This window comes from Ursus arctos, unplaced genomic scaffold (assembly GCF_023065955.2).
Source record: "Ursus arctos isolate Adak ecotype North America unplaced genomic scaffold, UrsArc2.0 scaffold_31, whole genome shotgun sequence".
NCBI classification, from domain to species: Eukaryota; Metazoa; Chordata; class Mammalia; order Carnivora; family Ursidae; genus Ursus; species Ursus arctos.
Window position 1 is genome coordinate 10,699,639 of NW_026622997.1, and position 26,494 is coordinate 10,726,132.

The 26,494-nt window shown below is 45.8% G+C and overlaps 1 protein-coding gene across 1 annotated transcript in view; it reads right to left on the reverse strand.

Annotated features, from left to right (window-relative positions):
• The window catches only part of F13A1 (coagulation factor XIII A chain), a 165,261-nt gene that overhangs the window by 11,111 nt on the left and 127,656 nt on the right, over positions 1-26,494 (reverse strand). Inside the window, exons 11-13 of the mRNA XM_026511433.4 lie at positions 24,063-24,216; positions 16,279-16,566; positions 10,260-10,420 (exon numbers count right to left, since the gene is read on the reverse strand). Coding sequence (XP_026367218.2) covers positions 10,260-10,420; positions 16,279-16,566; positions 24,063-24,216 — 603 coding nt within the window. The remainder of the gene's footprint in view (positions 1-10,259; positions 10,421-16,278; positions 16,567-24,062; positions 24,217-26,494) is intronic.

Below are 26,494 nucleotides of genomic sequence, written 5' to 3' on the forward strand. Positions count from 1 at the left end.
TGTTTTCTGTGTAGGGAAACTAAGTGGAGATATTTTCCTCCCTTCCTTTGAGGAAAATGAACATAGTATTTTCACAGGATGTGTTAATTTAAGTGAGGTGCCAGGCTATGATATCTGCCAAATGCTGAGAAGACCATTGTGGATGAAAACGTCCAAATTGAATTCCTTAAGGAATCTGCACTGTTCCCTTTTCTTTAATGCTGTAAAAGTAATTCCATAGCATTGTCATTATATTTCTTATTTGCTTGCTTTTATAAAAAGTTAAATAAAGGGAGCCTTGAGCAATCCAGAGAAGGTTTGGTCAGGAAGGAACTTTTATGTGTACTCACTTCCGAGAAGAGTAACCATTACTCAGGCCAGAGGAAAGGATAAAGTGTATGTCATTTTTCATGACACCAAAGTCTCTTCTGTGTTTGATGGTCCTGATTGTTTTCAATATTCCATTTAAAAGACGCGTTTTTAAATATTGACATCAACTATGATGCTTTCCACGTTAAACATTCACCAATACTGCCATACTGAGTTCTTGTCTTTTGTATGACTTCATGATAACGAGCAACTGTTTTGATTCTTTGGTGAACGATAAAGTTACTGATACACACACACACAGAGGTAAACTTTTGGAAGCAATTACTTTTCGGGAAATCATAAGATCTCTTCGTGGGGTGTACGCTTTGTAATATGCATACCCGTGTTCAAAACTGAAACTGAAATGAAGGAAAAAAGTTGGAGAAAGAATGAATTTCGGTGGCAATATAGTTCACACGACTTACTAGTTCACCTCACAGCCCTTACTTTAAGTGCCATCAATAACGTATTACATGTATTACTGGAAAATAAATTTGTTTCTCCTCTCTGGCCTTGCTGGGAAGAAGTAGTTTCTTATTTGTGAACCGTGCTCACGTACCAGCACCACCACTGCTTCTGGCTAACTCACTAGTGCAGCATTTACTAGGTAATACTAATGGTTTTACCGTAGTCAGGCAATGCTCTCGTCTGCACTGTCCCGCGTGGTAGCCATTGGCCACATGTGGCTACTTAAATTCAAATTAATTAAATTAAATTAAAAATGCAGTCCTTAATTGCAGTAGCTACATCGCAGGTATGCAATAACGACCGGCGGCTGACGGCTATCACGTTGGACAGTGCAGATGTTGAGTGTTGCCATCGTCAGAGGCCATTCTACCGGACAATGCTGTTAAGTGATTTACTGAGATTGACTATTTAATCCTCACACCGTATGAGGTAGATACTATGAGTCTTTGTTTTCCAGAGGAAACTGAGGCACAGGGAAGTAAAGTAACTTGTTCAAGTTCCCAAGGAAAATAAGTAGGGGAAGTAAGATTGAACGCAGACCATGTGGTGACAGGGTCATTGCTTAACCACACCCCCTACGCAGACTCTGATTGGTAGCCGCGATAATAACACCTGGAATTATTTTTAGCGTTTCCTTAGTAATGCAGGCACCCTGCTCCTGTTTTACTTACATTATCTTGTTTCATCCTCCCCACAGCCCTCCTTACGCGCTTGGGGGCGAACATTACCATTATCTTCGTTCAACTGATGTCAATGTGACACTTAGAAGACAATCAAAAGACTCAAGTTAGAGAACTAGTAAACTGGCAGAACCCAGAGAGGAATCTAGGTCTTTCTGACTCCAACAAAACATTCCTATTTCAACACTAGATACACTGTCATCTCTGACAGCAGAGAGGCAAAAATAGTAACCTTTTTCTGATGGAAATAGCTTCTTTATTTTCTGAAATCCACTGATGAAATCATTCGCAGTATTACCTTATGTTACCACTAAACTTCCAGGTAAGCACAATGATTATAACTTGACCCTGAACTAAATTTGAAAATGTATGTATAACCCAACTTTGTTTTTGACTTCATGGGGGAAAGAATCCGATTCCTATGCCAGAGTAAAATGTGACAAGGTAGCCTTGGGGCCTTTATATTACTTGACAATAATAGGATTTTTCTATTTAAGGTAAAGATAGAAATATCATTTAAGAAAATAACCAGTAGCCTAAACAGAGTGGGATTACATGAAGGCAGATAAGATTCATTATTCTTGATGTTTTACTTTGTGTATGTGGTTTATTTTTTTAGGATTAAAAATAGCAAACGGGAAATACATAGATAAAATGATGTTTTAGGCACCCCAGTTAGCGGTGGTTTCTCATTTTCATTCTCAAATACAGATTGTTCGGCAGCTGTGCTGAGCAGGGAGATGCAAACGCACACTTTATAGTGGCAGGGCTCACTCAGAGACATCGTCTAGGACGTGCTGTCCTGGCTGATGGAGCATATCCACTGTCTGCTCCTCTGTGACGAACCGCCATGAACGGGCAGAGACTCAGCTCCCCGAACATGTAAAGCCTTGGCTGGTAATGATCCACCAGGGACCCTTTGGGGATACACAGGCTACCCCTGCTCAGAGCCCCTCAGGATGGGATCCCATAGACTGATGTCTTTGTTTTTCTCCACAGATTGAGAAGACGTGCCAAAGGGGACAATTGCAGTAGGTGGGACACAGAAAGTGACCATAGTCGGGGGGAGGTGAGGGAGTGCTGGACTCAGGATGTAAAGACCAGGGGCTGCCACTGTGTTTCCTCGGACCAAGTCCGTTAAAATCTCTGGGCCTTGGTTCCCCATGTGGTTATTGGGAGGATATGTGAAATCATCTGGCAGAGCTTCTGAAACGTAGCATTTATTGAATCTAAAGGCAACTGATGTTTAAAGGGAGAATCTTATGTTGCCAGCATGACCATGAGAACTCCTCACTCATTAAGTTCTCTTCTGCAGATGACATGGATATGGTTTCTCAGGTACTGGAGTAAAGAGCCATAAGGAGAGAAGCTGCCAGCCTCCACCCACACTTGAAAAAGAAGTGGAGAAGCCCAGGTCCCCATGGCCCTGTCTCAGCCTCCCTGGTGACCCATGGTCCTGGTGGTCCAGACATGCGACAGAGTCATGGAGAACCCAAGGGAGGCTGGAAGGGACAAATGTGCTCGGTTGAAGACATGGGAGGGCTCTATGGGTCAGGGTTCAGAGACGGTTAGAACACAGAGTCTTCGTTTTCATTTTTTGCCTGGCTGGAAAGTTCCAGATGTTTAGGCTGTCACAGAACAAAATAGTTTACCCAGTTGCTGTCACGGGGACACTCATTCCTCAGGTGGTCTCCTAGTGTCTCCTCCCCTCCAGGATAGAGGCATATGAATTAGGATGTTGGAGGAGCAAGGCTCAGGCACTCCTCACGGCAACCCTCTGCTTTGCTCTACTATGGTTAGAATAGGGGCTTTGGGGGCTCGAGCAGAGGGGGAATGAAGAGGATTCTACGCTTAACCTCAGTAAGACCGATGAGCTCCAGTAAAGAACTGCTAGTGTTTCAAGTCAGAGGAGATGTGGATATGGAGCCAGCGCTGGGGTTAATCTGTGCAAGTTAGGCAAGGGCACCCCTTTTTCCAGGGTGGATGCTGCTCCCTACATGGTGTGGCAGGTGGTGAGTGGGCTGGATCTGGTCCCTTCCCTGTCTCCCCCATCCCCAGGCTGGGTGCCATCTGCACCAGTGCAGGTGTTGGCCTGGAGTGGGGCCTGCCCAGAGGAAGGTCCCGGTACCCTCCCGCGGTGGGGGTGGGGGATAGCAGGAACATTTCCCGTGTGACCTGTGTGGTCTTCAAGGCTGCAAGTCCGGAGGACATTCTGCCTGTTGATTTCTATGAATCACCTCCCTTCGTAGGCCCTGCATGCACTGTAGCCAACCCATGCTAGAATAGAGAGACAGCACTTCTGGAGCTGACCGAGGGCAGCCACTGCTAGAAGGGAAATCAGCGGTCTCCCCCCATTTCAGAGAAAAAGTCAATAAAAATGTTCTCAGTGTTGAGTTTTTCTCTGGTATTTTTTTTTTAAAGCATTTGCTACAACATATTTGCGGAGTAGGCACCAAATATCTGTTGAATGAATTGAATACATGAATGTATAAATGAGTGAGTGGCTAAAAGGAAGGAATCAAAGAGAAGAAAACGCTTTCAGCCAACAGAACAAAGAAGCAAGGGGCACATGTATGGTATCATCTTGGCCGACGCCTAGTGGGGACTGCGCCCAACTCGGGGTGAGAGGAGGCAGTGACGCATGTCAAAATACTATATAAAAAAAGCTGGGAAACTGTCAATTCTTCCCATTTTAAATGTTTAAATGCCTTTTTTTTTTTTTAATTTGGGGACACCTGTGTGTTCATGGTTGTAATTAAAATTTTTTAATTTTAAGTTTTTATTCTAATTCCAGTTAGTTAACCTACAGCATGGTATTAGTTTCAGGTGTACAATATAGTGATTCGACACTTCGGTGCATCACCCAGTGCTCATCACGACAAGTGCCCTCCTTAATCCCCATCCCGTTTCACCCATCCCCCCACGTCCCCTCTGATAACCAGCAGTTTGTTCTCTAGAGCTAAGACCCTGTTTCTAGGTTTGTCTCTCCTTCTCTCTCTTATTTTTTTCTTTGCTTGTTTGTTTTGTTTCCTAAATTTGTTTCCTAAATATGAGTGAAATCATGTTATTTGTTTTTCTCTGATTTATTTCCCTTGTATTCTCTAGCTCCATCCATGTCGTTGCCAATGGCAAGACTTCCTTCTTCTTACGGCTGAATAATATTCCATGACACACACACACACACACACACACACACACACACACACACACACACATCTTCTTTATCCATTCATCAGTTGATGGATACTCGGGCTGCTTCCATATTTTGACTATTGTAAATCATGCTTCTATAAACATCGGGATCATGGTTGTAATTTTTTTTAAGCACACACATAGAGGTGGTTATGTTTTCTTCTAGCAAAATTGTCCCTGGTTCATATGAGAAAATTAGATCTGTTGCTGTCTCGTGGTTCTCTGTAAAGGCTGCAGGACATGTTCCACATGCCAATACTACAGAGCTGTTTTAGAATGGCACTGGGAAGAGTTTATCTCCCAGATCCTGAATGGCGGTCATCTGAGGAACACGTGAATGCCTCTTCTCTCTCAGTCTCACACCAGGTACTTATAGAGTGGCCTCCCTCCCATGAAGGTTCCACAGTGAACAGTGCACACACTGCATACCCAGTCGTCAGAGTCGATTCCATCAGGTGAGGTTACGTTTGCTATAGACCAGAGGGCCATGTGCTACCCTAAATAATTCTCCGGATTTGCAGGCACAGATGGGGCCAGGCAGGGAGGGAGGAAGGGGACATTTATCAGCAACTACCAGGTCCTGGCGTGGGCTAAGCATTCTCACGAGCATCCCTGATGTTAATGCTCACAACTTTGAGTTTTGCATATGGTTGTATTGAATATTAAGAGTAATAATTATTAGTGTGTTATTCATTCTGCAAAAGGGGATGCAGAAGTTCAGAGAGAGGATGTGTGTGAGACAGACGGAGAGAAAGAAAGAGGAGGGAGAGGAGGAGGAGGAGAGAAAGATGGTGGCCAGGTATGAGTGGGTGAGTACATACTATGATTACCATAGGTTCTTGCTAGGTTCTTTATGACGATTATTTCAATGATCCCTCCCAGACACCCAACCAGGCCAGTACTCTTACTGGATCCACTTTACATAGGAGGAGGTTGAGTAGTTTGCCCAAAGCAGCTCACATAGGATTATGAACACAGAGGTCCGGCTCTCTACAGAAGGGACTGCCAGTGTCCCCTCCTGATGTTCTCACTCTAGTTGGCCAGAGAACCTGAAACCTGAAGCCTTAACTGCCAACTGGGACTGAGAGAAACCCAGAACGCTGCTTCTATGTTACACACCACGGACTGCAAGCAAACCAGTCTCTAGCCTGGAGACCAGCCAGATTCCCTCCACATCCCCATCCTCTCCAAAAAGTAGCTGTTCACTAAAAATCAAAATGGTGAAGTCTTTTCTTGACTTACGGCATCTTACAACGATCAACACATGAGAAAAACTCAATGTCTGATTTTAATAAAACGTACTTTTCTCATCAAAATATTTTGATAGCACAGATAAAGAGATGTGTGCTTATTAAAGTTTAATGAGTATCTCTCCCTGCCATTTTCCACATGAAGATCATACACTATGACTCACGCATGGTGGGTGCTGGGAATAGTTAACTGGGAGCACAATTTAACCCAGTCCCAATCTTTATTTTCACGGGAACAAATGCAGCCCCAGACAGGGTCCATTAGGGTGCAAGTACATGTCCCCTGACCTAACTGCTTTGGTTGACAGTGACATGGGTTCAGACAGGTGGGTCCAATATTGCTCCTGGTTGATCTTTCTTTGCTTTAAAAAGGAGAGAGAGGTAAGGACGGGGCACACTGGCTGCCAGGCCACTCCAGTCCCAAGGCTAAGGTGGGGACTCCCAGAAGAGGGCAGTGCCTTGAACTAGTCTCTGGTTTCCTGCCTCAACTCCAGCCAAGGAAGGCTTTCTAGCTCTTTCTGCAGGCTGTCTACCTCTCTCCTTGCCTTTGCTCCCGCTTTCTCCTGGTCTCTGCACCCATGTCTGCAACTCGAGATGTCATCCATTCATGGAGGATCGTCTACTGTTCTGACGCCTTGAGTTTGGTGCCTCAACCTCATGTGATCTCTCCTCCCATCAACAGCACACACCCTCTGTTAAGGCTGGCACTTTCCATGGAAGTTCCCATGTGAGAGCAATGTAGCTTAGGGGTTATCTGCACCGACTTCCAGTCAGAAAGCCTCCACTCTTGCCCTGACCAGCACGTGATCACAAGCAAGTCCCTCATGGACAGAACAGCGACCATACTAACAATGGCCACCCGACGCTCAGTGTTTAGTGTGTATTGGGCATTAGGTACCCACCAGCTCATCATATACTCACAACAACCTATGAAATGAGTATGGCGATTTTGTAGACGAGAAAACAGAAGCTACGAGAGGTTCAGTGATGTGTCCAGGCTCACACGCATGAGAAAGCAGGCTTTGATCTCAGAGCGTTTGTTCCCAGAGCCCATGTTTTTGATTGTGATATTACCACGCACTCAGGGCCTCTGTTTTCTCATCTGTAAAATGGGGACTGCAACAATACCCACCTCTAGGATGGTCATAAGGACTAGCCAAGGTAATACAAGAGAAGTACAATAATCTAGAGCTCAGTGGCTCCTAGCTGCTGTCATTGTCATCACCACGTGCTGGTCTCATCCCTCTCCTGCCCCCCAGTGAAGGGTGGGATGGTCACGTCCTCCTAACCCTTTATCTCTCACACAGGGTCACCCTGTGCCCAGCACATTCCTTACAGTGACCTTGAGAGGGTCTGTCTGCTGTGGGCTTGACCAAGGCTCAAAGAGATTGACAAAGGGTTCTAGCATCTTCCTAGAATTTGGGGACATGCATCCCAGGTAACTGTGGACCCCTGAGCCATTGTGCTTTTGTGCTTTCATGGCCTTTACCCCCTTGCCAACTCCTGCTTTAGACAAGTTATTCAACCCTTCTCCCTGAGGTCTCCTGAACCAAGGTTCATCATAAACTTCTCTTTCTCTACTCCTCTAGCTTTCCCCTTCCCTTCCCTTCCCTTCCCTTCTCTTCCCTTCCCTTCCCTTCCCTTCCCTTCCCTTCCCTTCCCTTCCCTCCTCTCCCCTCTGTTCCTCCCTTCCCTCTCCCCTTCTACTTCTTCCTCCTCTCCTCTCCTCCCTCCCCTGCTCCTCTCTCCTCCCTCCTCTTCTCTCCTCTCCCCTTCCTTCCCCCCTTCTCTACCCTTCCCCTCTCTTTTCCTTCCCTTCCCACTTCCCTTCCCTTCTCTCCCTCCCTCCTCTTCCCTCCTCTCGCTCCCTCTTCTTCCCTCCTCTCCTCCACTCTCTTCTCTCCTCCCTCCATCCCTCCCCACTCCTCCCCTCCATTTCCTTCCTCTCCTCTCCTTCTCCTTCTCCTTCTCCTTCTCCTTCTCCTTCTCCTTCTCCTTCTCCTTCTCCTTCTCCTTCTCCTCCTCCTTCTCCTCCTTTTCCTCTCCCCTGTTCCTCCCTTCCATCTTTTTTCTGTGTCCTCTTTCTCTCTCTCAGTCACTGTCAGTATGATCATGTCTCCAGTAGGCCAAGCAGCATCCCAGGTCCCCAGCCCCGAGCCAGAGTTTCTGGAACCAGGGTCCCTCACAGCTCAGTGACATCTGGGTGGTTTTTAGGGTGTGAGGTGCTTTATCCAGGAGCACCTCTTCCCTTGCTTGGATTTAGTTCATCCGACATTAGTGATTTAGGGGCCGCTGAGGTGGGGATGCTCCTGTCTCCGTTCCTGAACAAACAGCACTGAGCAGAAGCCAGGATTTCCATCTCACTTAGGCTGCAGTCCTGGTCAAATGGCCCTACCTCTAAATAAGTTTCTGCCAGGAACAGCATCCCCCATACCTTCATGGAAATAAAACAAAAACAAAAACAAAAACAAAAACAAAAACAAAAAACCTGTAACTCTTTTAAAGGACACTTGCCCTGACCAGGCCACTCAACTTACGGCAGAGGGCATTTATATTCTGCCCCGTGGGAATTTCACTGCTCTTTAAGTAAACCCAGAAGACAACCAACAAATAATCCTTCACATTAATAATGTCTAAAAGGTGAAAGGTATCCGTTTCCTTTATACATCTGGTTTATTATCAGTGGTGCAATTAAATTCTATCTTATGCCGTGGCTGGAGCACCTGCAGCTTGCAGGGGGCTCTCTCCTGAGCCCTTCACAGGGACAGGGCATCAGTTCACCCCCACCCCTGGAGGGAGCGGTCTCCCAGGGAGCACCTGCCATTGTGGAGGGGCTCTGGTTCTGCTACAGCACTTAGGCTGCCGAACGCACATTCTCGCAGCCCTGATGGCCCTACTGGAGGAGCCCTATGCCACCCCCCATTTGCAGCTCTTTCCTGTTCTGCCTACAGACCCCGCACGACCTCATTTTTCGATTATCTTCTCAGGCCTCTTGTGTGGATGGTGCTGTGATGGGCCGTGGGCGGGGCCTGAGGGGGAAGGCCTCGTGATGACTTCAGCCTTTCTCAAAATGAAGGACCTGGGCTCTCTGTCTCGGCAGACACGACCTGTCTGTTTGGGTGAACCTCAGCCTCGGGTGACTCATCACGTGGCAGTCCTCAAGTGCCATGTGCACAGCCCTAGACCCATTGACAGCTGCCCTGCTGAATGCGACAGGACAGTCATTAGCTTTACAAATGATTCACAGCAAATGATTCAGAAGACCCAAGGCTTACAGTCCCCCACCCCTGTCACCTCTAGGGGCATTTAAAATATGCGCACCTTGGTAAACTTTGATCATCACTTTAGAAGAATGAAGCTTAAGATCTGGACTGATACTTCTAATCACTTCTGGAAAAAAAGTTCTCCAGCAACTTGGGAAGGCCTCTAATCCCTGGGTAAGGCTGACGTAAGTTGTCAGACCCTAAGGACCTGGACGGAGGCCTGGGTGTCTGCTGATAGGACAGGAAGGTGTCTCAGGATGTGGCTACAGATGCTGTCAGTGTTCCTGAAAAGAGGCAGCGAACAGGTTGCCATATTTGTCTGCCATTTCCATCCATCCTCAGCCTTCCTCTGCCAAGTTTCTTTGAACCATTTGGGCAGAGAATTCTGGTGGTAAATGGAAAGAGAACATAAAAACTACTAGCCAAATGGGCAAAATAGCCCTATGGTGATAGAAATCAGAAAGGCGGTTTTTGGTGATGGGGGAAGGGATTACTGACTGGAAAAAGCATGAGGGACCTTTCTGGAGTGTTGGGAATCCTCTATGTCTTCATCTGGCTTGTGGTTGCAAGATGTCTACATATATACAAACTCACTGTCACCAAGCTGACATCTCAGGGAGTGCATCCTACTGTATACAGTTATGTCTCAATGACCCACAGTACAGTCCCAAATGCAGGCAGGAGATGATTCCAGTGGTTTCCATTTCATGCCATGCCTGACCCACTTTACTCTGGAGACACTGAATTCTATCTGTATCCATTACACATCTTTATCTTCCTCCACAAGTATGTTTATACCCACAGGTTATATTTATATCTGCAGCCACATCTATATATTTAAATCTGGAGAGGAGAGAAAAGTGTTATATGTGTGTGTCTATATATAGGGCAGTTTACTTCTTTCAAAGAACAGGAGGATCTTAGCTCCCCCGCCCCTTTTTTGTTGAGCAGGACACACACACACACACACACACACACACACACACACACACAAAGTATGGCTGGGTGCCTAATTAACAACCTTGCCTTTCTCCCTTGTCTGAGATGGTAAGACTAACCTTGATGATGAGCTGGGGGATGGTCAGCATGGTGGACTTCTGCTTGGCCAGAACATCCTTGGTCTCGTTGACACGCGCCGTGACAAAGAAGTGCAGGTACGCTTGCTCCAGCAGCTGGCCCATGTACTCTCCCGCTCTGATCAGTACCTCCTCTTTCTTGACTGGCAGGAGGAGAAACAAACATGCAGGGCGTCAGGACCTGAGTCAGATCTGCTTGACTTTGCCCAAGGGCCCCACCCACTTCTCCAACAGGATTTAAGGGAGGAACAGGACCTCAGCATCCGCCAGAAGAGCAGCCAAGACGAAGGGTGAAGACTCAATCAAGGACAAAGTCTCCTGCTTCTTGGATAAAACAAGAATGTGCTAGAAATTTAATATTCCATAAAGCCTTACTAGAGAACATGTGTCAATTTTTCCAAACGGTGCTTTTGCTGTTGTAAAAATGCAAAGCCATGACAAGGATGTTTTAGATCAAGGACCAAGGGGTTTTAACTGTGGCTGTTTTGAGTTGACCAGGGACAATCCCAAGATGACAGATAACAGAGCCGTGAAACCCAAGGCCATCAGTCCATGTACTACCCCCTTGTGCAACAATAAACTTCTCTCCCAGGCCATAGGCCACCCTTGAACAGAACTGTCAACTATCTAAATCTTTTCCTTATAGCACTTCACATTTTCTTTCCAGCTTTTTCTGTACCAATCTTACATGATTTTTCTATTTAAGAGAAAGAAGCCTTTGAAACCAGTTTTTACCCTAGGCATTCAGCTCTCTCCCACCCTGTTCCTATTTGCAACTTAAACGACCTCTGTGCCAAATGCCTGTTTTCTCAAGTCACTGATGTTAGCTTTTAGGTGTTGAGGACAGGCCAGTGAGGCTGGCATTTGGAGGCTGGGGAGTGGTCCGGCTCCCCTCCGTTCACCATCTGGGCTCAAGGTGGGGATGCTATCTTGTGGCTTTGAGTATAACAACAAGGTTCTGTTCAGCTGCACTGCCCACTTTCTCTGTCACTCTCATTTCCCACTGCTCAGGATTCAAGAGAACAAAGGGCACTTCTGTCGGCTGAGCCCGGGCCATGGTGTAGACTCTGCCGCACCTGTTCAGAGCCAGGTGCTAGTGCTGCATTGGCAACCGGCCTGACGGGGAAATGGGTGGCGATGCCTCCATCCCCATGCTCAGAACACAGGCTCTGCAAATGCTCATGGAATGGAATATCTCCACCACTGCTCCCCTGACCAATGTCTGTCTTTTGCCAGGGATTCCTCCTCCCTGTGGAAGTTATTGGAGGGGATGATTCTCAGGGTCCGTCGCTTTACGTGCAGGGGATAGCCAGTCCCCAGTGAGCAGCTCCTGAAATGAGCACGGGATACTGTGTAAGGCAAGCTAGGGCACGAGGGAGGCCCCCTGACTTGTCGGCCCCCAAACAAAGGTGCATCAGGCCACGCTCGTCACCTTCACAGATGATTGGGTGCCGTGACCTCCTCTAACCCTCTGACTGAAGAGTTCTTAATCCTGGTTGTATGTCATAATCACTCAGGGACATTTAAAAACCATCCCTGTTGAATCCCACCACAGACCAATGAAATCAGAGTTTTGGAGCTCGGGGCCCAGACATTATTTTACAGGCTCCTGGCTGACTTTAATGTGTAGCTGGGGTGGAGGGCATTGCTCCAACAACCAGGAGGATCCCCACAGGATCAGCTCTGTAGAAGCCTCGGGTCATGTGGAAGGCATGGCGCTTCCGGTCCAGGTGCCTGCCGCTCAGGGTGTGGTCTGCAGGCCATCACCTGTGAGCTCATAAGAGACGCAGGTTCTCAGACCTCCCCACCTCCACCCCACCCCCAACTTACTGAATTAAGATCTGTTTTTGAATAAGATGCCCACATGATGCATATTCAACTTTGAGAAGCTTCCAGAGTTAGGAGGACCTTGGCTTGATCTTGGCCCTTGAATTCTGCTTTTTTGAACGACCCACTTATGCTGTTTCTTTGGGCCCAAGCCTGGACCCTACTTCCTCCATGGCTCCCCTGGAAATTAATTGTCCAGACACATAAGACTCCATCGCTTGACTGGCTACAAACTCAGATGAGCCCAAGGGGCCTGTTTTTCACACTCCCAGCTCTGGATGGATGGAGTGGCAAAGGGTATGCCTTGAAGAACATGTGTTTTGTCTCTAACTGCCTCCAGCAATAATAAAAAAACAGACTTCCTCTGGTTATTGCTGGGGGGGGGGTGGGCTGTGTGTGAGGGTTCCTTGAGGCCAGCGAGAAATGCCTGACTTCTTTCTACCAATCTTAACGGAGGCTTTTGCTACCTTTATAATGTTGGCACCAGGACATTATTCTCTGGGGTGGAACATTCTCTAAATCATAGCACTAAGGAAACTGGGCTGTGCTTCCAAGCCCAAGAGAACAGTGCTCCTGAAATAGTATGTTATGTAAGTGCTGTGTTTTGCCACTGCACAAGAAATTGTTCTAGATAAAGTTTATTAAACGTGGCAAGAGAAAGAAGAATAGGTTTTCACTCTGTGAGTGGTGGAGCTGGGCTCCTGCCAACATCATTCACTGTGTCTGGGGAAAGCCGAGGGAGACACGGACAGGAGCTGCCTCATCTCTTTTTCCAAAAAGCAAAGAAAACTAAATATAGCCAAGTGGAAACGATAGCACCTTTGACGGTACTGGAAGGTTTAAGTTATTCAAATCTTCCAAGCTGATTCTAGCCCACACATTCTCTTTAATCATCAATCTGGAAAGTGTGCCTCCCATTCTATTTGGAAAACTTCCTTTGCAATCGAGCCTCTTAGGAGTGTACTCTGACCTACTTGATCAAGGTCTAGAATCAAGTGGCTTTTTGCAACACGCTGCAATGTATTTTATTTCATTTTATTTTATTTTTTGCGATGTATTTTAGATTGCAGTTTGCAATCTATTGCATACAGTTGATCCACCTGGTCAGCTGTCCCTAGATCAGTGACCTGGAGGGTTAATGTATCATGCCATTCCAGCCCACTAACTCACAGAAGCTCATTTTCTTATTGGATTAGGGAGAAAAGGGGAAGGAGATGGAGGGATGGGACTCTTGTGAGGTGGGAAAGGATGGTGCGTAGTTAAACCTAAGTTAGATCATGCCTCATTTCTGCTCAAAATCCTCTAATGGCTCCTCTGCTCACTTGGAATCAAAGCCGAAGTCCTTACAAGGGCTCACAGTTCTTTATGTGGTGTACACCATCCACTCTCCCTTGCCACCTTTGCTCCCCGCTCTGGTTTCCTTGCTACTCATTGAACACACCAAACATGCTCTGGCCTCAGGGCCTTTGCATTTCATTTCTCCTGGCTGCAAAGGTTGCTCCTTTCCTTCTGTCAGGTTTCTGTTAAATGTCACCCTGTTAGAGAGGTTTTCCCTGATCACCCCACCCCCACAACATTCCCTCCCTCCCTTACCCTATTTTATATTTTCTTATTATGTGCATAACTGTACTATACTAAATATACTTTATTGTCCAGCCCCCGCCCCTTAAGACCACAAACCCCATGAGGGTTGGCACCTCTGTTGTGTTCATTGCTGTGTCTCCAGCACAAAACAGCATCTAGACATTCAGCATGAAATAAAGGTTTGGGGAACAAATCTACAACCCTGTGATGTGGGTGGTATCACTCCCATGTACGGAAGAGCTCAGATTACTTAAGTAACTTGCCTAGGGACACACAGCTGGTGGGTGACTTAGTCACACCTAAAATCCCCATTTGTTTAATTCTAAGGCTCAGTTTCTTTAAACTCCACTGTGTCTGCCTGTTCCCTTGAGTCCTTTATACCAACTACTCTTGTCTTTAAGAATTACCTTTCCTACCTTAAGGGATAGGACAAGTGGTAGATCTCTCAGTTTCCAAAAAAAAATATACCATGACGATTTCCTAATTGTTAGTCACATTACTACATCTCTGGAGATTTGTTCCCCTAAGGTTGGGTAGGTTTCTTAGAATTAGGACTTTAGGAATATTCCCCATTTTTCTGGGAATATCTTCCTAAAGCCTCACAAGGGTACTCACTGTGGCTTGGGACAGCCACCGAATCCAGAAATCTTGAAAACAACTGGGACGTGTGAGTTGGTCAACCCCGTGGGGCATATTAGTCTTGCTTGCCTTCATGCTGTAAAGCTTATTATTTGTACATCTTTAAAATTTTTTTCTTTTTCTTTGCCACATGTCAGGCCAACAGAAATCCAGCGCCCTGAAGGGTTCAGGTCCTTTCCAACCTGCTCTCACTCAACATGCTTGGCCTGGAGACCGGTTTCTCCCGGTTAACTCATTTTACCAGTTATGTGACCAACCTTTGTGCACCCTAAATACTAGCACCCCAAGAAACGAGATTGCTCAAAACTGCAATCCCCAGTGTAAGCTGAAGCCTGTGGAGCCCAAGCCTGTTTAAAATATTCTGAATTTTTATAGTGAAGGAGATGCTTTGGAAGGGCATGTATTCGAGGGAGGCTGGGCTGGATCAAGGCTGAGAAAGAGGTGGAAGAGAGAACAAAGCCCTTCTGAGGCTCCTGGACAGCACATTTCCGAGTCTCCAGTCTCCTCTCCCAAGGGCGGGCTCTCCCCTGTCCCAATGTATCAGCAGATGAGTTTTCAGAAACAGCCTGTCTGCAGAGCTTAGATCTCTTACCTTCTAAATGGTAAAGCAAAACACATCATTCCTGCTAGGGCAGTCCCCCAAAATGTTACCTGACTTGGGGAGAGAGATACCAATGAGGGGAGGGGTTGCTTTCTGACAATGTGCTTCACAAACTTTCCTGGGCACTAAAATTCCCTTAGGATCTTGTTACAATGTAGATCCTTGTTCAACAGCTCTGGGGTGGGGCCTGACAGTCTGCATTCCTACCAGCTCCCTGGGGATGCTGATACTTCAGGTCCTTGTGATGAGGGAACAGAAGGCAAGCTGAGGGCAAAGCAGAAACTGACACCCCAGGACCGCCCTCCCCCCCCCACCATGGGATGTACGTGACATTCCTCAGGCCTTCCTGGCTGCCCTAAAGGACAAAGAAATAGTTAACCTTAGAGAAACCACAATCCTGCAAGACCTGAGTCTCCCTCAGTTTGCAAATGTCTTAGCAATTTACAAGAACAAAGCATTTCTATCAATAACCTAGCTTCCGGAAGGGAATGTAGATACAAGTAAATGTCCTTATAATCTGCAGCCTCTGGGAAGTTCCCAACCATCTTCATGTTAACGCCTTGCTAGAGGGAAAAACAACCTTAACTTGACAATGGCAAGGCCTCCCTTATCCTGTGAATCTTCTTTAACATATGAAAGTACTTTCTCAACCTCCCTTTTTCCTTACCTCCCCCAACCCCATGGTATATAATCAGCCACCCCTCACAACCCGGGGCAGCAGATCTTTCTGCCCACGGGTCCTATCCCTGTGCTTTAAGAAACCACCAATTTTGCGCCAAAGACGCCTCAAGAATTCTTTCTTGGTCGTCAGCTCCGGACTCCACCCTACTGAACCTCACCTATATCCCACAACCTCATCACTTGGCCCACACTTTGAGTAGCAAGAAGTTACATTTTATTTTCATGACTCATGGGGCTCTAGGCTTTGAAAATTTCAGTGTTCACTTCTATGCATGAGAGGTGAGGCCGAAATCTGAGGCCCCTCTGGAAGAAGGGGGTTCTCCAATGGGGTTCACGCTCCTGAGCTCTGCAGCAGAAATTTAACTTTGACAGGAAGTTATTCTTTTTTTTTTTTTTTAAGATTTACTTATTTATTTGAGGGGGGAAGGGGCAGAGGGAGAGGGATTGAGAATCTCAAGCAGACTCCCCGCTGAGCACAAAACCCGACATGGGGCTCCATCCCAGGACCCTGAGATCATGACCTAATCTGAAATCAAGAGTCAGATGCTTAACCAACTGAGCCACCCAGGCACCCCTAAAGTTATTAATGAGTAACAGCACCAAGCCAGACAGGGAGGTAGAGAACAAGTCCCGAAGAGAAGAGCCCCCCCCCCCCCCCAGTTGGCTTACAAGACAAGGGCTCCAGCGTCACTTCGAATGTCTCCTTCTTGAATTCTGTCTTGGAGACCCCCGTGTAGAAGACAATGTTGCCCGAGAGATAGGCTGAGAGGGTGTAACGATTGGGGCTGTTGTTCTGGAAGGTGATGGTGAGCTTGAAGTCTCTTCCCAGCACGGCATTTTCCACTTCAAAATTCATGACCACGTCAGACCTGGGTTTAAGGATGCCCTCCGTGTTGATGGGCTTTTTAGCCCCATACATCAGGGCAGTTTCCAGGGCCAGCCTCTCTTCTTCTTGGCCTGGGAGAGATGCAGAGATCATGACAGGGGAAAAGAAATGCAATCCATCAAAGAGAAATTAATAAACACGCTGAGTTCTGGGCACTGTACTTGTCCAGTTGTCTCTGTAAGCCGCACAACTGCCCTTCGAGACAGGTGCGATCATTATTCCGGTGTTACCACATCTGCAAAATCAGGTTTCCGGAGAGCTATGACCTTCCTGGGCTGCCGAGTTAGGTGGCATTGCTGGGGCTTATCTGAAAGAGGGGTGCTAAGGGGCTTGCTCTCAGGGCTGTTTCTCCAGTGCTGCTACTTCAGGGTTCTTCGGGCAGAGTTGGCCCAGTCAAACTCTTCTCAAATAGTGGCGCCAATTTGTTTCCATTCGCCCCACCCACCAAATCCTAGCTTGAATTGGAGGATCTCTAAGCAAATATTTTGGTGATAATTGCATCTTGCTATTCTGCACCTTGTGCTGAGTTTTCCCCTATTCACTGATCTTTCTGATAAGACCTGTCTTCCTCCTCTTTCTTTCCACGTAGGCTTGTCCCACTTTCTCCTGCTGAGCTGACCCCTGGGCAGCTGCCATCTTGCCCTCTACTCCTTCCTCTGTTGCCATATCCCCCCCGGCATCGTGCAGAGATCATCTTTTTCACAAATAGTGCGCAGCCCCATACACTCAGATCTAGCAAGTCATTAACAAGCCTTCCCTGCCAAAGGGCTCTAAGGCCGAACTCCCTTGGGGAGCACCGGGTTGTCTAGGGCCTCCAGATGTTCATTGTTTTGATTGCAGCCTATCACAGGTTCTGAGCTTGAGTCCTACAGTGAGGAGACGTAGTTAACATAAGACTTCCCAAACTCATCTGACACCAAAACATTTTTTTCTGAGGGATACCTATTGACATCTGGGGGTACACCAAAGTTCTAATGCAGTTGGAGATGTGTGTGCTGTTTTTAGGAAAACGTCTTCTGTGGGATGGTGCTGGAGGAGATGACGGTAGGGACAGGAGGAGAAGGGGTGAGCTCTGGAAGTATCAAACAATAGCTTTGTGCAGGCGTGGAAGCAAGAAATACAGGTACAAGTCAGACCTCAGAGCTGGCCCCTCCTGGCTCCGAGCTGGGCTGACGTTCCTTACAGAGCCCTGGACAAAATGCTCAGCTTGAGGGGACAGGGCTGCGGGAGGTGCGGAGTGGTAGTCTCTATTCTCTTTACCACCCAAATACCTTTGGGTACATCTTAGTGCATGGAAGGTACAGAGGCAAATTCTTTGACTTGTAAAAACTAGTTATGGGCATGGCTAGCAATAAATAAATAAATAAATAAATAAATAAATAAATAAATCGCGAGCTTTTAAATTCATTACTTTTAAGATAATGTCTTCTACTTAGCGATGAAATGCAACGCCGATGAAGTCAATAGCAACAGCTATCGCTGAGAGCCAACTCTGTGGCAGGTATTGTGGTGAAGTGTGTACTGGGCATTGTCTCATTTAGTCCTCAGAGAACTCTACAAGGCAGGCGCTATTGTTCCCATCCATGTCCTTGCTTGTAAATAAAGGGGCAGGGCACCGACATCAGAGGGTTGTTCGGAGGTTTGGAGGCATGCGTAAGAACTGGCAGCTACTAGTACTTTGCAAAGCCAGAAAATGCCAGTAGGTGTTGTAAGCAAACGTGAACTGCGTGCACGTGTGCTAACGATTTCTCTGATTGTCAAGATTGCAAGAACGTGCCAGGAAGTATTGGTCCAGGACAAGCATTGGAGAGAGCACATGTTTACAGATCAATAGGGGAGATGTCATCTCCCTACAAAAGGAAGAAGGGGCTATGACAAGGAAAGTTTAGTGAAATACTTTAGCAGAAAGCACCTGGCTGACAGCTCCTCGGGAGAGCATTACTGCTGATCGCTTTGGATGGACACCAGATATGCATTTAGACAAAATGCAGGAGGAGAACACCAGCAGTAGGGACCTACCTGTTAGAGAGGTGCCGTCTGGGGGGAGAGAGGCTGAACTGGCCCAGATGAGGGGAAGGGGCAGTGGAAGGCTTGTGGCGAGCCACGCGAGACTTAATGTGACATTATAGACAGAGAAGCCTCTGGCTCCCCTCTGGGGATCAGCCTGCCTGTGAGCGGGAGCTGCAGGGCAGTCATTCCAGGAAACACAGGCCCAGGTAGGAGGCAGGACATCAGGGTTTCCCCAGAGCTCTGCAGAATTCCGGTCTCTCTGCAGCTGTGCTTTATGCTGACATCTTACATAATTCAGGGCCATGAATTTAGTGCTGTGGGAGAATGATCTAAAGCCAGATTATATTTTCTGAGATTCCTCTGTGGCCTCCAGGGGCAAGGGCAAAAGCATCTTTCCGTTAACTCGGATGTAATGAAAGTGCCCTTCTATGCTTGTTAAGCTTCTTCTCATTGTTCAGGTGTTAGCTCAAATGTCACCTTCTCAGAGAGCACCCCCTTCCATCACCCTGTGTAATGTGTCCTCAAGCCCAGTCCTCTCATCTCTCACTAACTCATTACCTGGTTTTCTGTGCTTTTCCCAGCACTCGATGCTGCATAACACTATTTTCCCCACTGGAGCCCATCTCCCCATCCCCAGGACCTACTACGACCCAGCCTGGCACAGAGGCGTTGAAGGATCAAGGTTTGGAAAAGCACTTTGCTTTCATCCAGAGACAAAACTTTCATCTTTATAATAGATACTAAATAGTCCAGTTTGGGATATGTGATGTGCATTTAAATTCACCTGTGAAAGTGTTACCTGTGTTACCATTTATTTGACTATTTGGTGCTACTTGAACCACTGATATCCAGGCACTGTGCTAGGCTCAGATGAGAAGCACAGCCCTTCCTTCAGGGGTCTCAGGGACAAGTGCAGAAGGATCACTATACGTATGTCCATCACAGACACTGGGGAGACGTTTGCATGTACGGCAGGGAATGGGGGAGAGACTCAACACTACCTGGGGGCAGGGAAGACTTCTTGGAGAGGTTTTCTCTCTGCAGCGAGAGCAAAGGCATGAAGAAAGTGGCAGCCTGACTCTGTGGAGGTCTGTCAGCAGCTCTCCTGGCTGCCACCTGGGATGCCTGTTGGTGTGGTCAGAAGGTGCAGCGAGGGGGCCCAAAAGTCAAATAGCAGAGGCTTGGTGAACTCTGATTGAAATGCCCTTCAAGGCAACAGAGGAGAGCAAGGGCTTTTAAGCAGTGTCATGACAGGCTCGAATATATATTTTAAATATGTCGCTTTGGCAGTAATGCACAGGTTAGACAAAGGGAAAGAGAGGATGTGGTAGGAAGATGGAATTGGGAAGTGACAGCAGGTAGCCAGGAGAAAAATGCTCATGCCCTGACTAATAGTAGTAGTATTGTAGTAAGAACAGAATTACTATCGGGAGCAGAAACTAACTTTATTGGACACTTATTCTGTATCAGGCATTATGCTAAGGGCTTTCCACATTTGATACCACTGATTTCTCAGAGAGTGGCCACAATGTAGACGAGAGATAAATTTGAACTATTCCAAAGGGAACATTTAGAGGGTTTGCTGCTCGATTGAGTCTCGAGTTGCTAAATTTGGCGGGACTGTGGTTCCCTTCAGTGGGGTGTGAAGTGAGGGAAACATCCAGGGAAGAGAGGGAGTGAGAGAAGACAGCATTCTGGAAGGGTCGGTTTCAGGTTTCTATGGGAGACTTAGGGGAATGTGGAGCTGAACAGAGAATTTGGCCCAGAGACACCGACTGAGGGGTGATCAGTAGATGTGTGAATATAATGCCAGCCATGGAGAAAGAACATACAGTGGGTAGGAATGAAGCCTGAGGATTGAGCCGAAAATAAGTGCCATTCAGAGGTGAGGGGGGATAAAGGAGCTTAGAGTTGCAGAGGAGATAGAGAAAAGAATCAAGTAGGTTCGGATGGAACCAGGAGAAATGGTGTCATAGGAACAAAGAGGAGAGAGAATTTCAAGATTCGGGGCTGAGCAGTACCATCAGAAGGCGTGGGAAGCTCAGGCACGCGGAGATCTGCAAACATTTATTCCACATGGCAATCAGGTGGTCCTGGTTGAGAAGAGGAGCTTCAAGGGGCACCTGGGTGGCTCAGTCGTTAAGCGTCTGCCTACGGCTCAGGTCATGATCCCAGGGTCCCAGGATCAAGGTCCTATTGGGCTCCCTGGTCAGTGGGGAGTCTGCTTCTCCCTCTGCTCTTCACCCCACTTGTGCACTCTCTCTCTGTCTCTCTCAAATAATGAAAATAAATAAAATCTTCCAAAAAAAAAAAAAAAAGAGGAGCTTCAAGAATCTGTGGCTGGCAGCAGAACTCAGTGGATGGTAAGTGAGAAAGGAAAGGAAAAGGTGATGGGACACCAAGGACAGGCAATTCTTTCAAGATGCCTGGCTGCGGAGGCCAGTGGGAAGAAAGAACGGGACATGTTTGGTGGGGCATATATTGCTGAAAAAAGAGCTCTGTAATTTTTTTTTAAACACAGGTGACACTGGATCCTGCTTAAATGCGAATGGGAAGGAGATAATAGAGAAGGAGGGATGGAAATACAAGTGACAGAGGGAATGATTGATGGAACAAAGAGGAAATGGAATCCAGACACCATCATAAAAGAAGACAGATGGCCACAGAAGTTTTAAGAATTCTGGTTTTCAAAATTTTATAGTTTCCTAATCTTACATATTTGAAAAAAGTTATAAAATTAATATTAAGCTTTAGTTCATCCATGTGAAAAATGATCTTTCCACAATTTAGTTAATTAAAATAGTTAATTCCTGAATCTGGTAATAATTCCTTCTCTATGTTTTTATTCATCTCTACATTTTAGTGGCCACATTTTAGCATTTATGGATAGAGAAATTACATGGGAGATTCAATAATGAGAATCAGAGTGACAAATGCATGACCACGGATGCCAGCAGCCTCTCCTAGAGGCCCGTGGCACGTCTATAATCACTCAGTCGGTCCCGCTAGATTCAGGCGCGGTCTCTGCCACCTTCCGTAAATAACACCCCACTTGGTCATTCCTAAAGTCAGAATTTAACATGCAGCTGCCATTCTTGATTAAGAGGCTAATTAACCTCCTGGGATCAAACTCCAGCCCAGAAGCCAGATGGGGTGTCTCATAACCATGCAGATTTAGGGGTTCTTCTGCTTGGATCAGACCCTCACACTGTCCACCTCCCTGAGCCTTGACTTCTGGAAGACTGAACCTCAGCTATCTTCCTCATCCAGAATTGGCACATTTTATTTTTTTTAATCTGGTGTCCACCTCTGGTCAGGCTCCGACTCTTCTGTTGGACTGGCTTTTGGTCCTTCCTCTTTTGACATCCGGCCCTGATTTGGCCTTCACTGCCACCTCCATGGATGGCAGCTAATGACAATGGCGTTCTGCTGTGTGGTTTAGAAGAGACAGCTGGTTGTCTGGATGGCTCCCTGTAGGGTCACTGCTTTTCCTCTACACTGTCTGTTCAGGACTTCTTCCACAATCCCTGGTGGGCTGCCTTTTCCTGGAGAACTCTCTCCTCATGCTTCACCTGGCCAATTCCGGTTTCTCTGTCTGTCTCAGTGAGACCATCACTAATGTCCTTCAGGATCCTGAGTCTGATTTGGAAGTCCCTTCTCTGTGCTCTGTTCTGGGCACCTGCTGCACAGCGTGGGGAGGGCTTGCTTCCTGGCTCATCTCCCCAGCTAGACTCCGGGAAGACAGGACTGTGCATCTCATCCCTATGCAACAGTGCTGGGAATGTGGTGGGCGGTTAAGAGCAAGTTGTTGAATGGATGAATGAATAAATGAGTGAGTGTTGCAGCTAGGTCCTTTTCTTTCTTTCTTTCTTTCTTTCTTTCTTTCTTTCTTTCTTTCTTTCTTTCTTTCTTTCTTCTTTAAAAGATTTTATTTGTTTATTTGTCAGAGAGAGACAGAGAGTACTCGCACAAACAGGGAGAGCAGCAGGCAGAGGGAGAAGCAGACTCCCCGCTGACCAGGGAGCCCAATGTGGGACTCGATCCCAGGACCCTGAGATCATGACCTGAGCCAAAGGCAGATGCTTAACTGACTGAGCCACCCAGGTGTCCCTCTTTCTCTTTCTCTATGGACTTTTATTTTTCCTTTGCAAACCTTTTTGCCTATAACTCTGTGACAAGAGGGCATTACTTGTTTGTTTTGTTTTATTGTACTTTCGGTTTTTTAAAACTCTCCCTTTAGGAAAAAGCCAAAAAGAAAAAAAAACCACATTTGTTTCTATGTTGTGCAAGGGATGATAACTAACAGAAAAAAAGAATGAACCATTTCAGAATATAGCAAAAATTCCCTACTGCAGGTGACAAAAATCCTGAATTTCTAATACAATGCATGAGAATTCTCAATTCAGCAAACTTTCTCTTTATAGTGCAAATTGCTTTTTTAAATAAGAGCAGAGAGACTGTCTAAAATACTTAAAACAAATTCTGCACTCCTTAGCACTTCAGGAATACTGATGAATATTTAGGTATATGCTAATGACTTGTCATTTCTCTCCATTCACTAGAATAAATGCCACTCCTAAGAACCTCCGCTGGTGAATCATTTGCAAAATATACTCCACGTTCCCCATCAAGAAACCCAAGCTCCTCTACCTCCTGTCCACTACTGACCTTGGGCAGCTTTGTCTCTAGCCACCGGCACTCTGAGCTTGATGTGTTCAGGACCCTAAACACACTGACTAACTCACACCTCCAGGATGCCTTTGGTCATGTTCCCACTGCCCGAAAGCCCCTATTTAGATTTCTTTAACTGTGGTCTGTGACTTAAGAGAAGACTCTACTTTTTCTGAATCTCCTGGTTGGACTGACTGTCTTTCTTCTTTGTTCCCCAAACCCTCTGCGTGATGATCCTACCACTTTTCCAGGAACAGAAACTGGGTCCTGCTCACCGTGGGGATGCCTGGCACCAAATGCAATCCCAGACATAGAGTAGGCACCTGGTACTGACCGAAATGGGCTTGAACTCAACAGCTCCATTTGAAACTGTCCCCACAATAAACATGATTAACATTAACATTATTTTATAATTGAAATAGGCCTTCAACCTAATTGGCCTGAATTAGTGAGAACGCACTGTCCCGTTAATATTGTATTCTCTCTCTCAAGGGACTTCCGTGATAATTCAGTGGAACGATGTATGTGAAAATAGTTTGTAAAGCACTAACCAACTGTGAACAGTTGTTTAAATTTCTACTATTGAACTAAAATTACATTAGTTATACAGTGTTTTCTGTTATTGAAAGGTAAGATTCTTCCATATTTTTGTGAGCAAGAACTATATTGTGTTAAAATAGACATGACTTTAAACCAAATCATTTTCACAAGAGATGTGAAGGGGAATTCTACTCAAAGCAAAAAAGAAAACTACAAGGAGAAATTGTGGGTGTGAGGTGTCTCCGTCATGAGAATTTATGGTGTATTCTCTGGAACACGTTTCATAGTGACAGCCAGTAAGTACTAAACAAACTTGGGCAAATCTTCTTTGGTGGCAGTAAGTTACCTTCTTGGAATTTGTAGGTATCGGTAATATCCTTTATACCATCTCCTCCAACTTCTTTGGTCACAATCAATTTCCCAATGTGGGTGGTATCAACATTTTCAACCACATGCGTGCCATCTTTCTTGGCTGTAATGTAAATGAGATCACTGTTGACCTAAAAACAGGAGAAGAGAGCATTAGCTACTATCTGAAGTCCTTGTCATCAGAATCTCTCTCAGTGATGTAGCCATCTGGGATCCCTAGTGCTGACATATTCCTTTCTTCAACAACGTTGGATTCATATGGCTGAACTTGTTTTAAAACAAATTTGAAGGATTACCTACCTTATTTTAATCATCAGGTGTTATAAATGAAGAGTATTTGGACTACTGATTGTTTAAACATCAACCACATCTTTCTCCCCTTTTCCTTGCTGGTGAATTCTACCTCCTCAGAAAGAGCCCAAACCATCACACCTGTTACTCACTTTCCCAGGCTGCTTTTAATCCAGCAGTGGCTGTGTGACCTACTTCTGGGAAGAAGAGGAAGTCTGCTGGGTAGCTTCTGGGAAGGATTCTTTTCTGTTAAAAAAGGAGAGAGTTTGCCCTTCTCTTCCTGCTTTTGAATGTTTTCACGAAAGTGAGGTGATGCTTGGAGCTTCTGTAGCCACCCTGGGACAGTGAATAGAAACGCTGCCAACAACACAAAGATGACCAAGTAGAGAGATAAGAAGTACGAGAGGACTTAACAATGCTGTTAAACGGCTGAGTCAGCCTTGGGAGCACCTACTTTGGATTATCTACTTGAGAAAAATTATAGGTAAACTCTTCATGTTTAAGTCATCTTAATTCTGTTACTTGCAGCCAAAAGCATTTTAATTGAAAAATTATATTAGACTATCAGGAAAAATTCAGGCAATTTTGTGGTGGTTCAGCAATGAAACCATGTTCTTTGTGATATTTGGAAACAGCATCTTGGGGCCATGCTGGCTGATTCCAAGCTCTTCTGACATTCTGCCTTATCATTCTACTTTCTAGAGACAATGTCTAAATCTGTACCTGAAGGCTGACTTCCCCAGTCTCTTATTATACGCTTTACGACAACTTTCTTGGGATCCCATTTATTAGCAAGGGAGCAGGTAGGAAACATGAACTACAGTGCATCATCAGAAGCTCCAGCTGAAAACAGTCTCTGATGTGTTCATGAATTGTTTTCCGAACTACACATCCCGACTCTTTCAAATAAGGTGATAATAGTGTCTTCCTCGTGGTGGTTGGCAGAATTAACTGAAATAGATGTCTGTCAATTACCTATCATAGTGCCTGGCATAGATCAAACATTCAATAAACAATAATAATATCATAAATTAATAGTATTGCGAAGACGCTGTAGTGCGATAGTCCTAAAGATGGACAAGATGCATTTGGTGATGGCTCTTGTAGGATTTACACTCTAGTAAGGGAGATTCTGTGCATGAAAATCACCTGGGGAACTTAAAAAAAAAATATGCCCAATCAATGAGGTCTTGGGTGGGACCCTAAGTCTATTATTTTTAAAAGAAGGTCTCAAATAGTTCTATCGGATACCCAGACCTGAGACCCTGGCAATACAGTACAATAAGTACCCAAGGTGGGGGGCATGCTTAAGATACCATGAGAGCACCTGGGACGGGTGGGTAGGGCAGGGTGGGGCAGGAGGGTGGCTAGGAAAATAGCCAAGTTGAAAGCTGGAAGATGTATAGGAGTTAGTGCACTAAACGATCTCATATTACATGTTCTCACCAACCAACCAGCCCACCAACAAAAGCTCACAAGAGAACACAAGGAAATTTTTGGAGGCCATGGCCATGTATTTCCTTCATTGTGGGGAAGATGTCGCAGGTACGTATGCATATGTCCAAACTCATCAAGATGTATCTATTAAATGTGTACAATATTTTAAGCTTATCATACCCCAATAAAGCTAAAAAGAATAAAGCAAAAAAAAAAAAAAAAAATGGAGAGAGGAAGGCTATGACAGGCAGAGGGACTGCCATGGCCACAGTTCTGAGAGGGTGGGTCAGAGACACTCTGGATTAGCTGCAAGAATTTTGAGTTCTGATCTTAAATGTGTACTTTTGGAAAGCTACCTTATCCTCTCTGAACTTCAGTTCCCGTTTCTATAAAATGAAAATAGTCATACTTGTTTTGCCAATTTCATAGTAACGCTTTAGTGAGACAGCACTGAGTGAGATCGGATCTATGTGAGTATGACTTGTAAACTTTAAAACTGAGTAAAAATGTAATGGATTTTATTAGGTAATGGGGGAACTTGATGATAAAGCCCTAACTTTCAAAGTTAAGGTTAAACAGAGCAACTTTTCTCTACCTTCTCACAAAATGTTCTGAATTTACATGGACTCTGACCTCTACTAAGGTGAAAGCAAGTAGCCAGCATTTGTTCAACAGCCACAA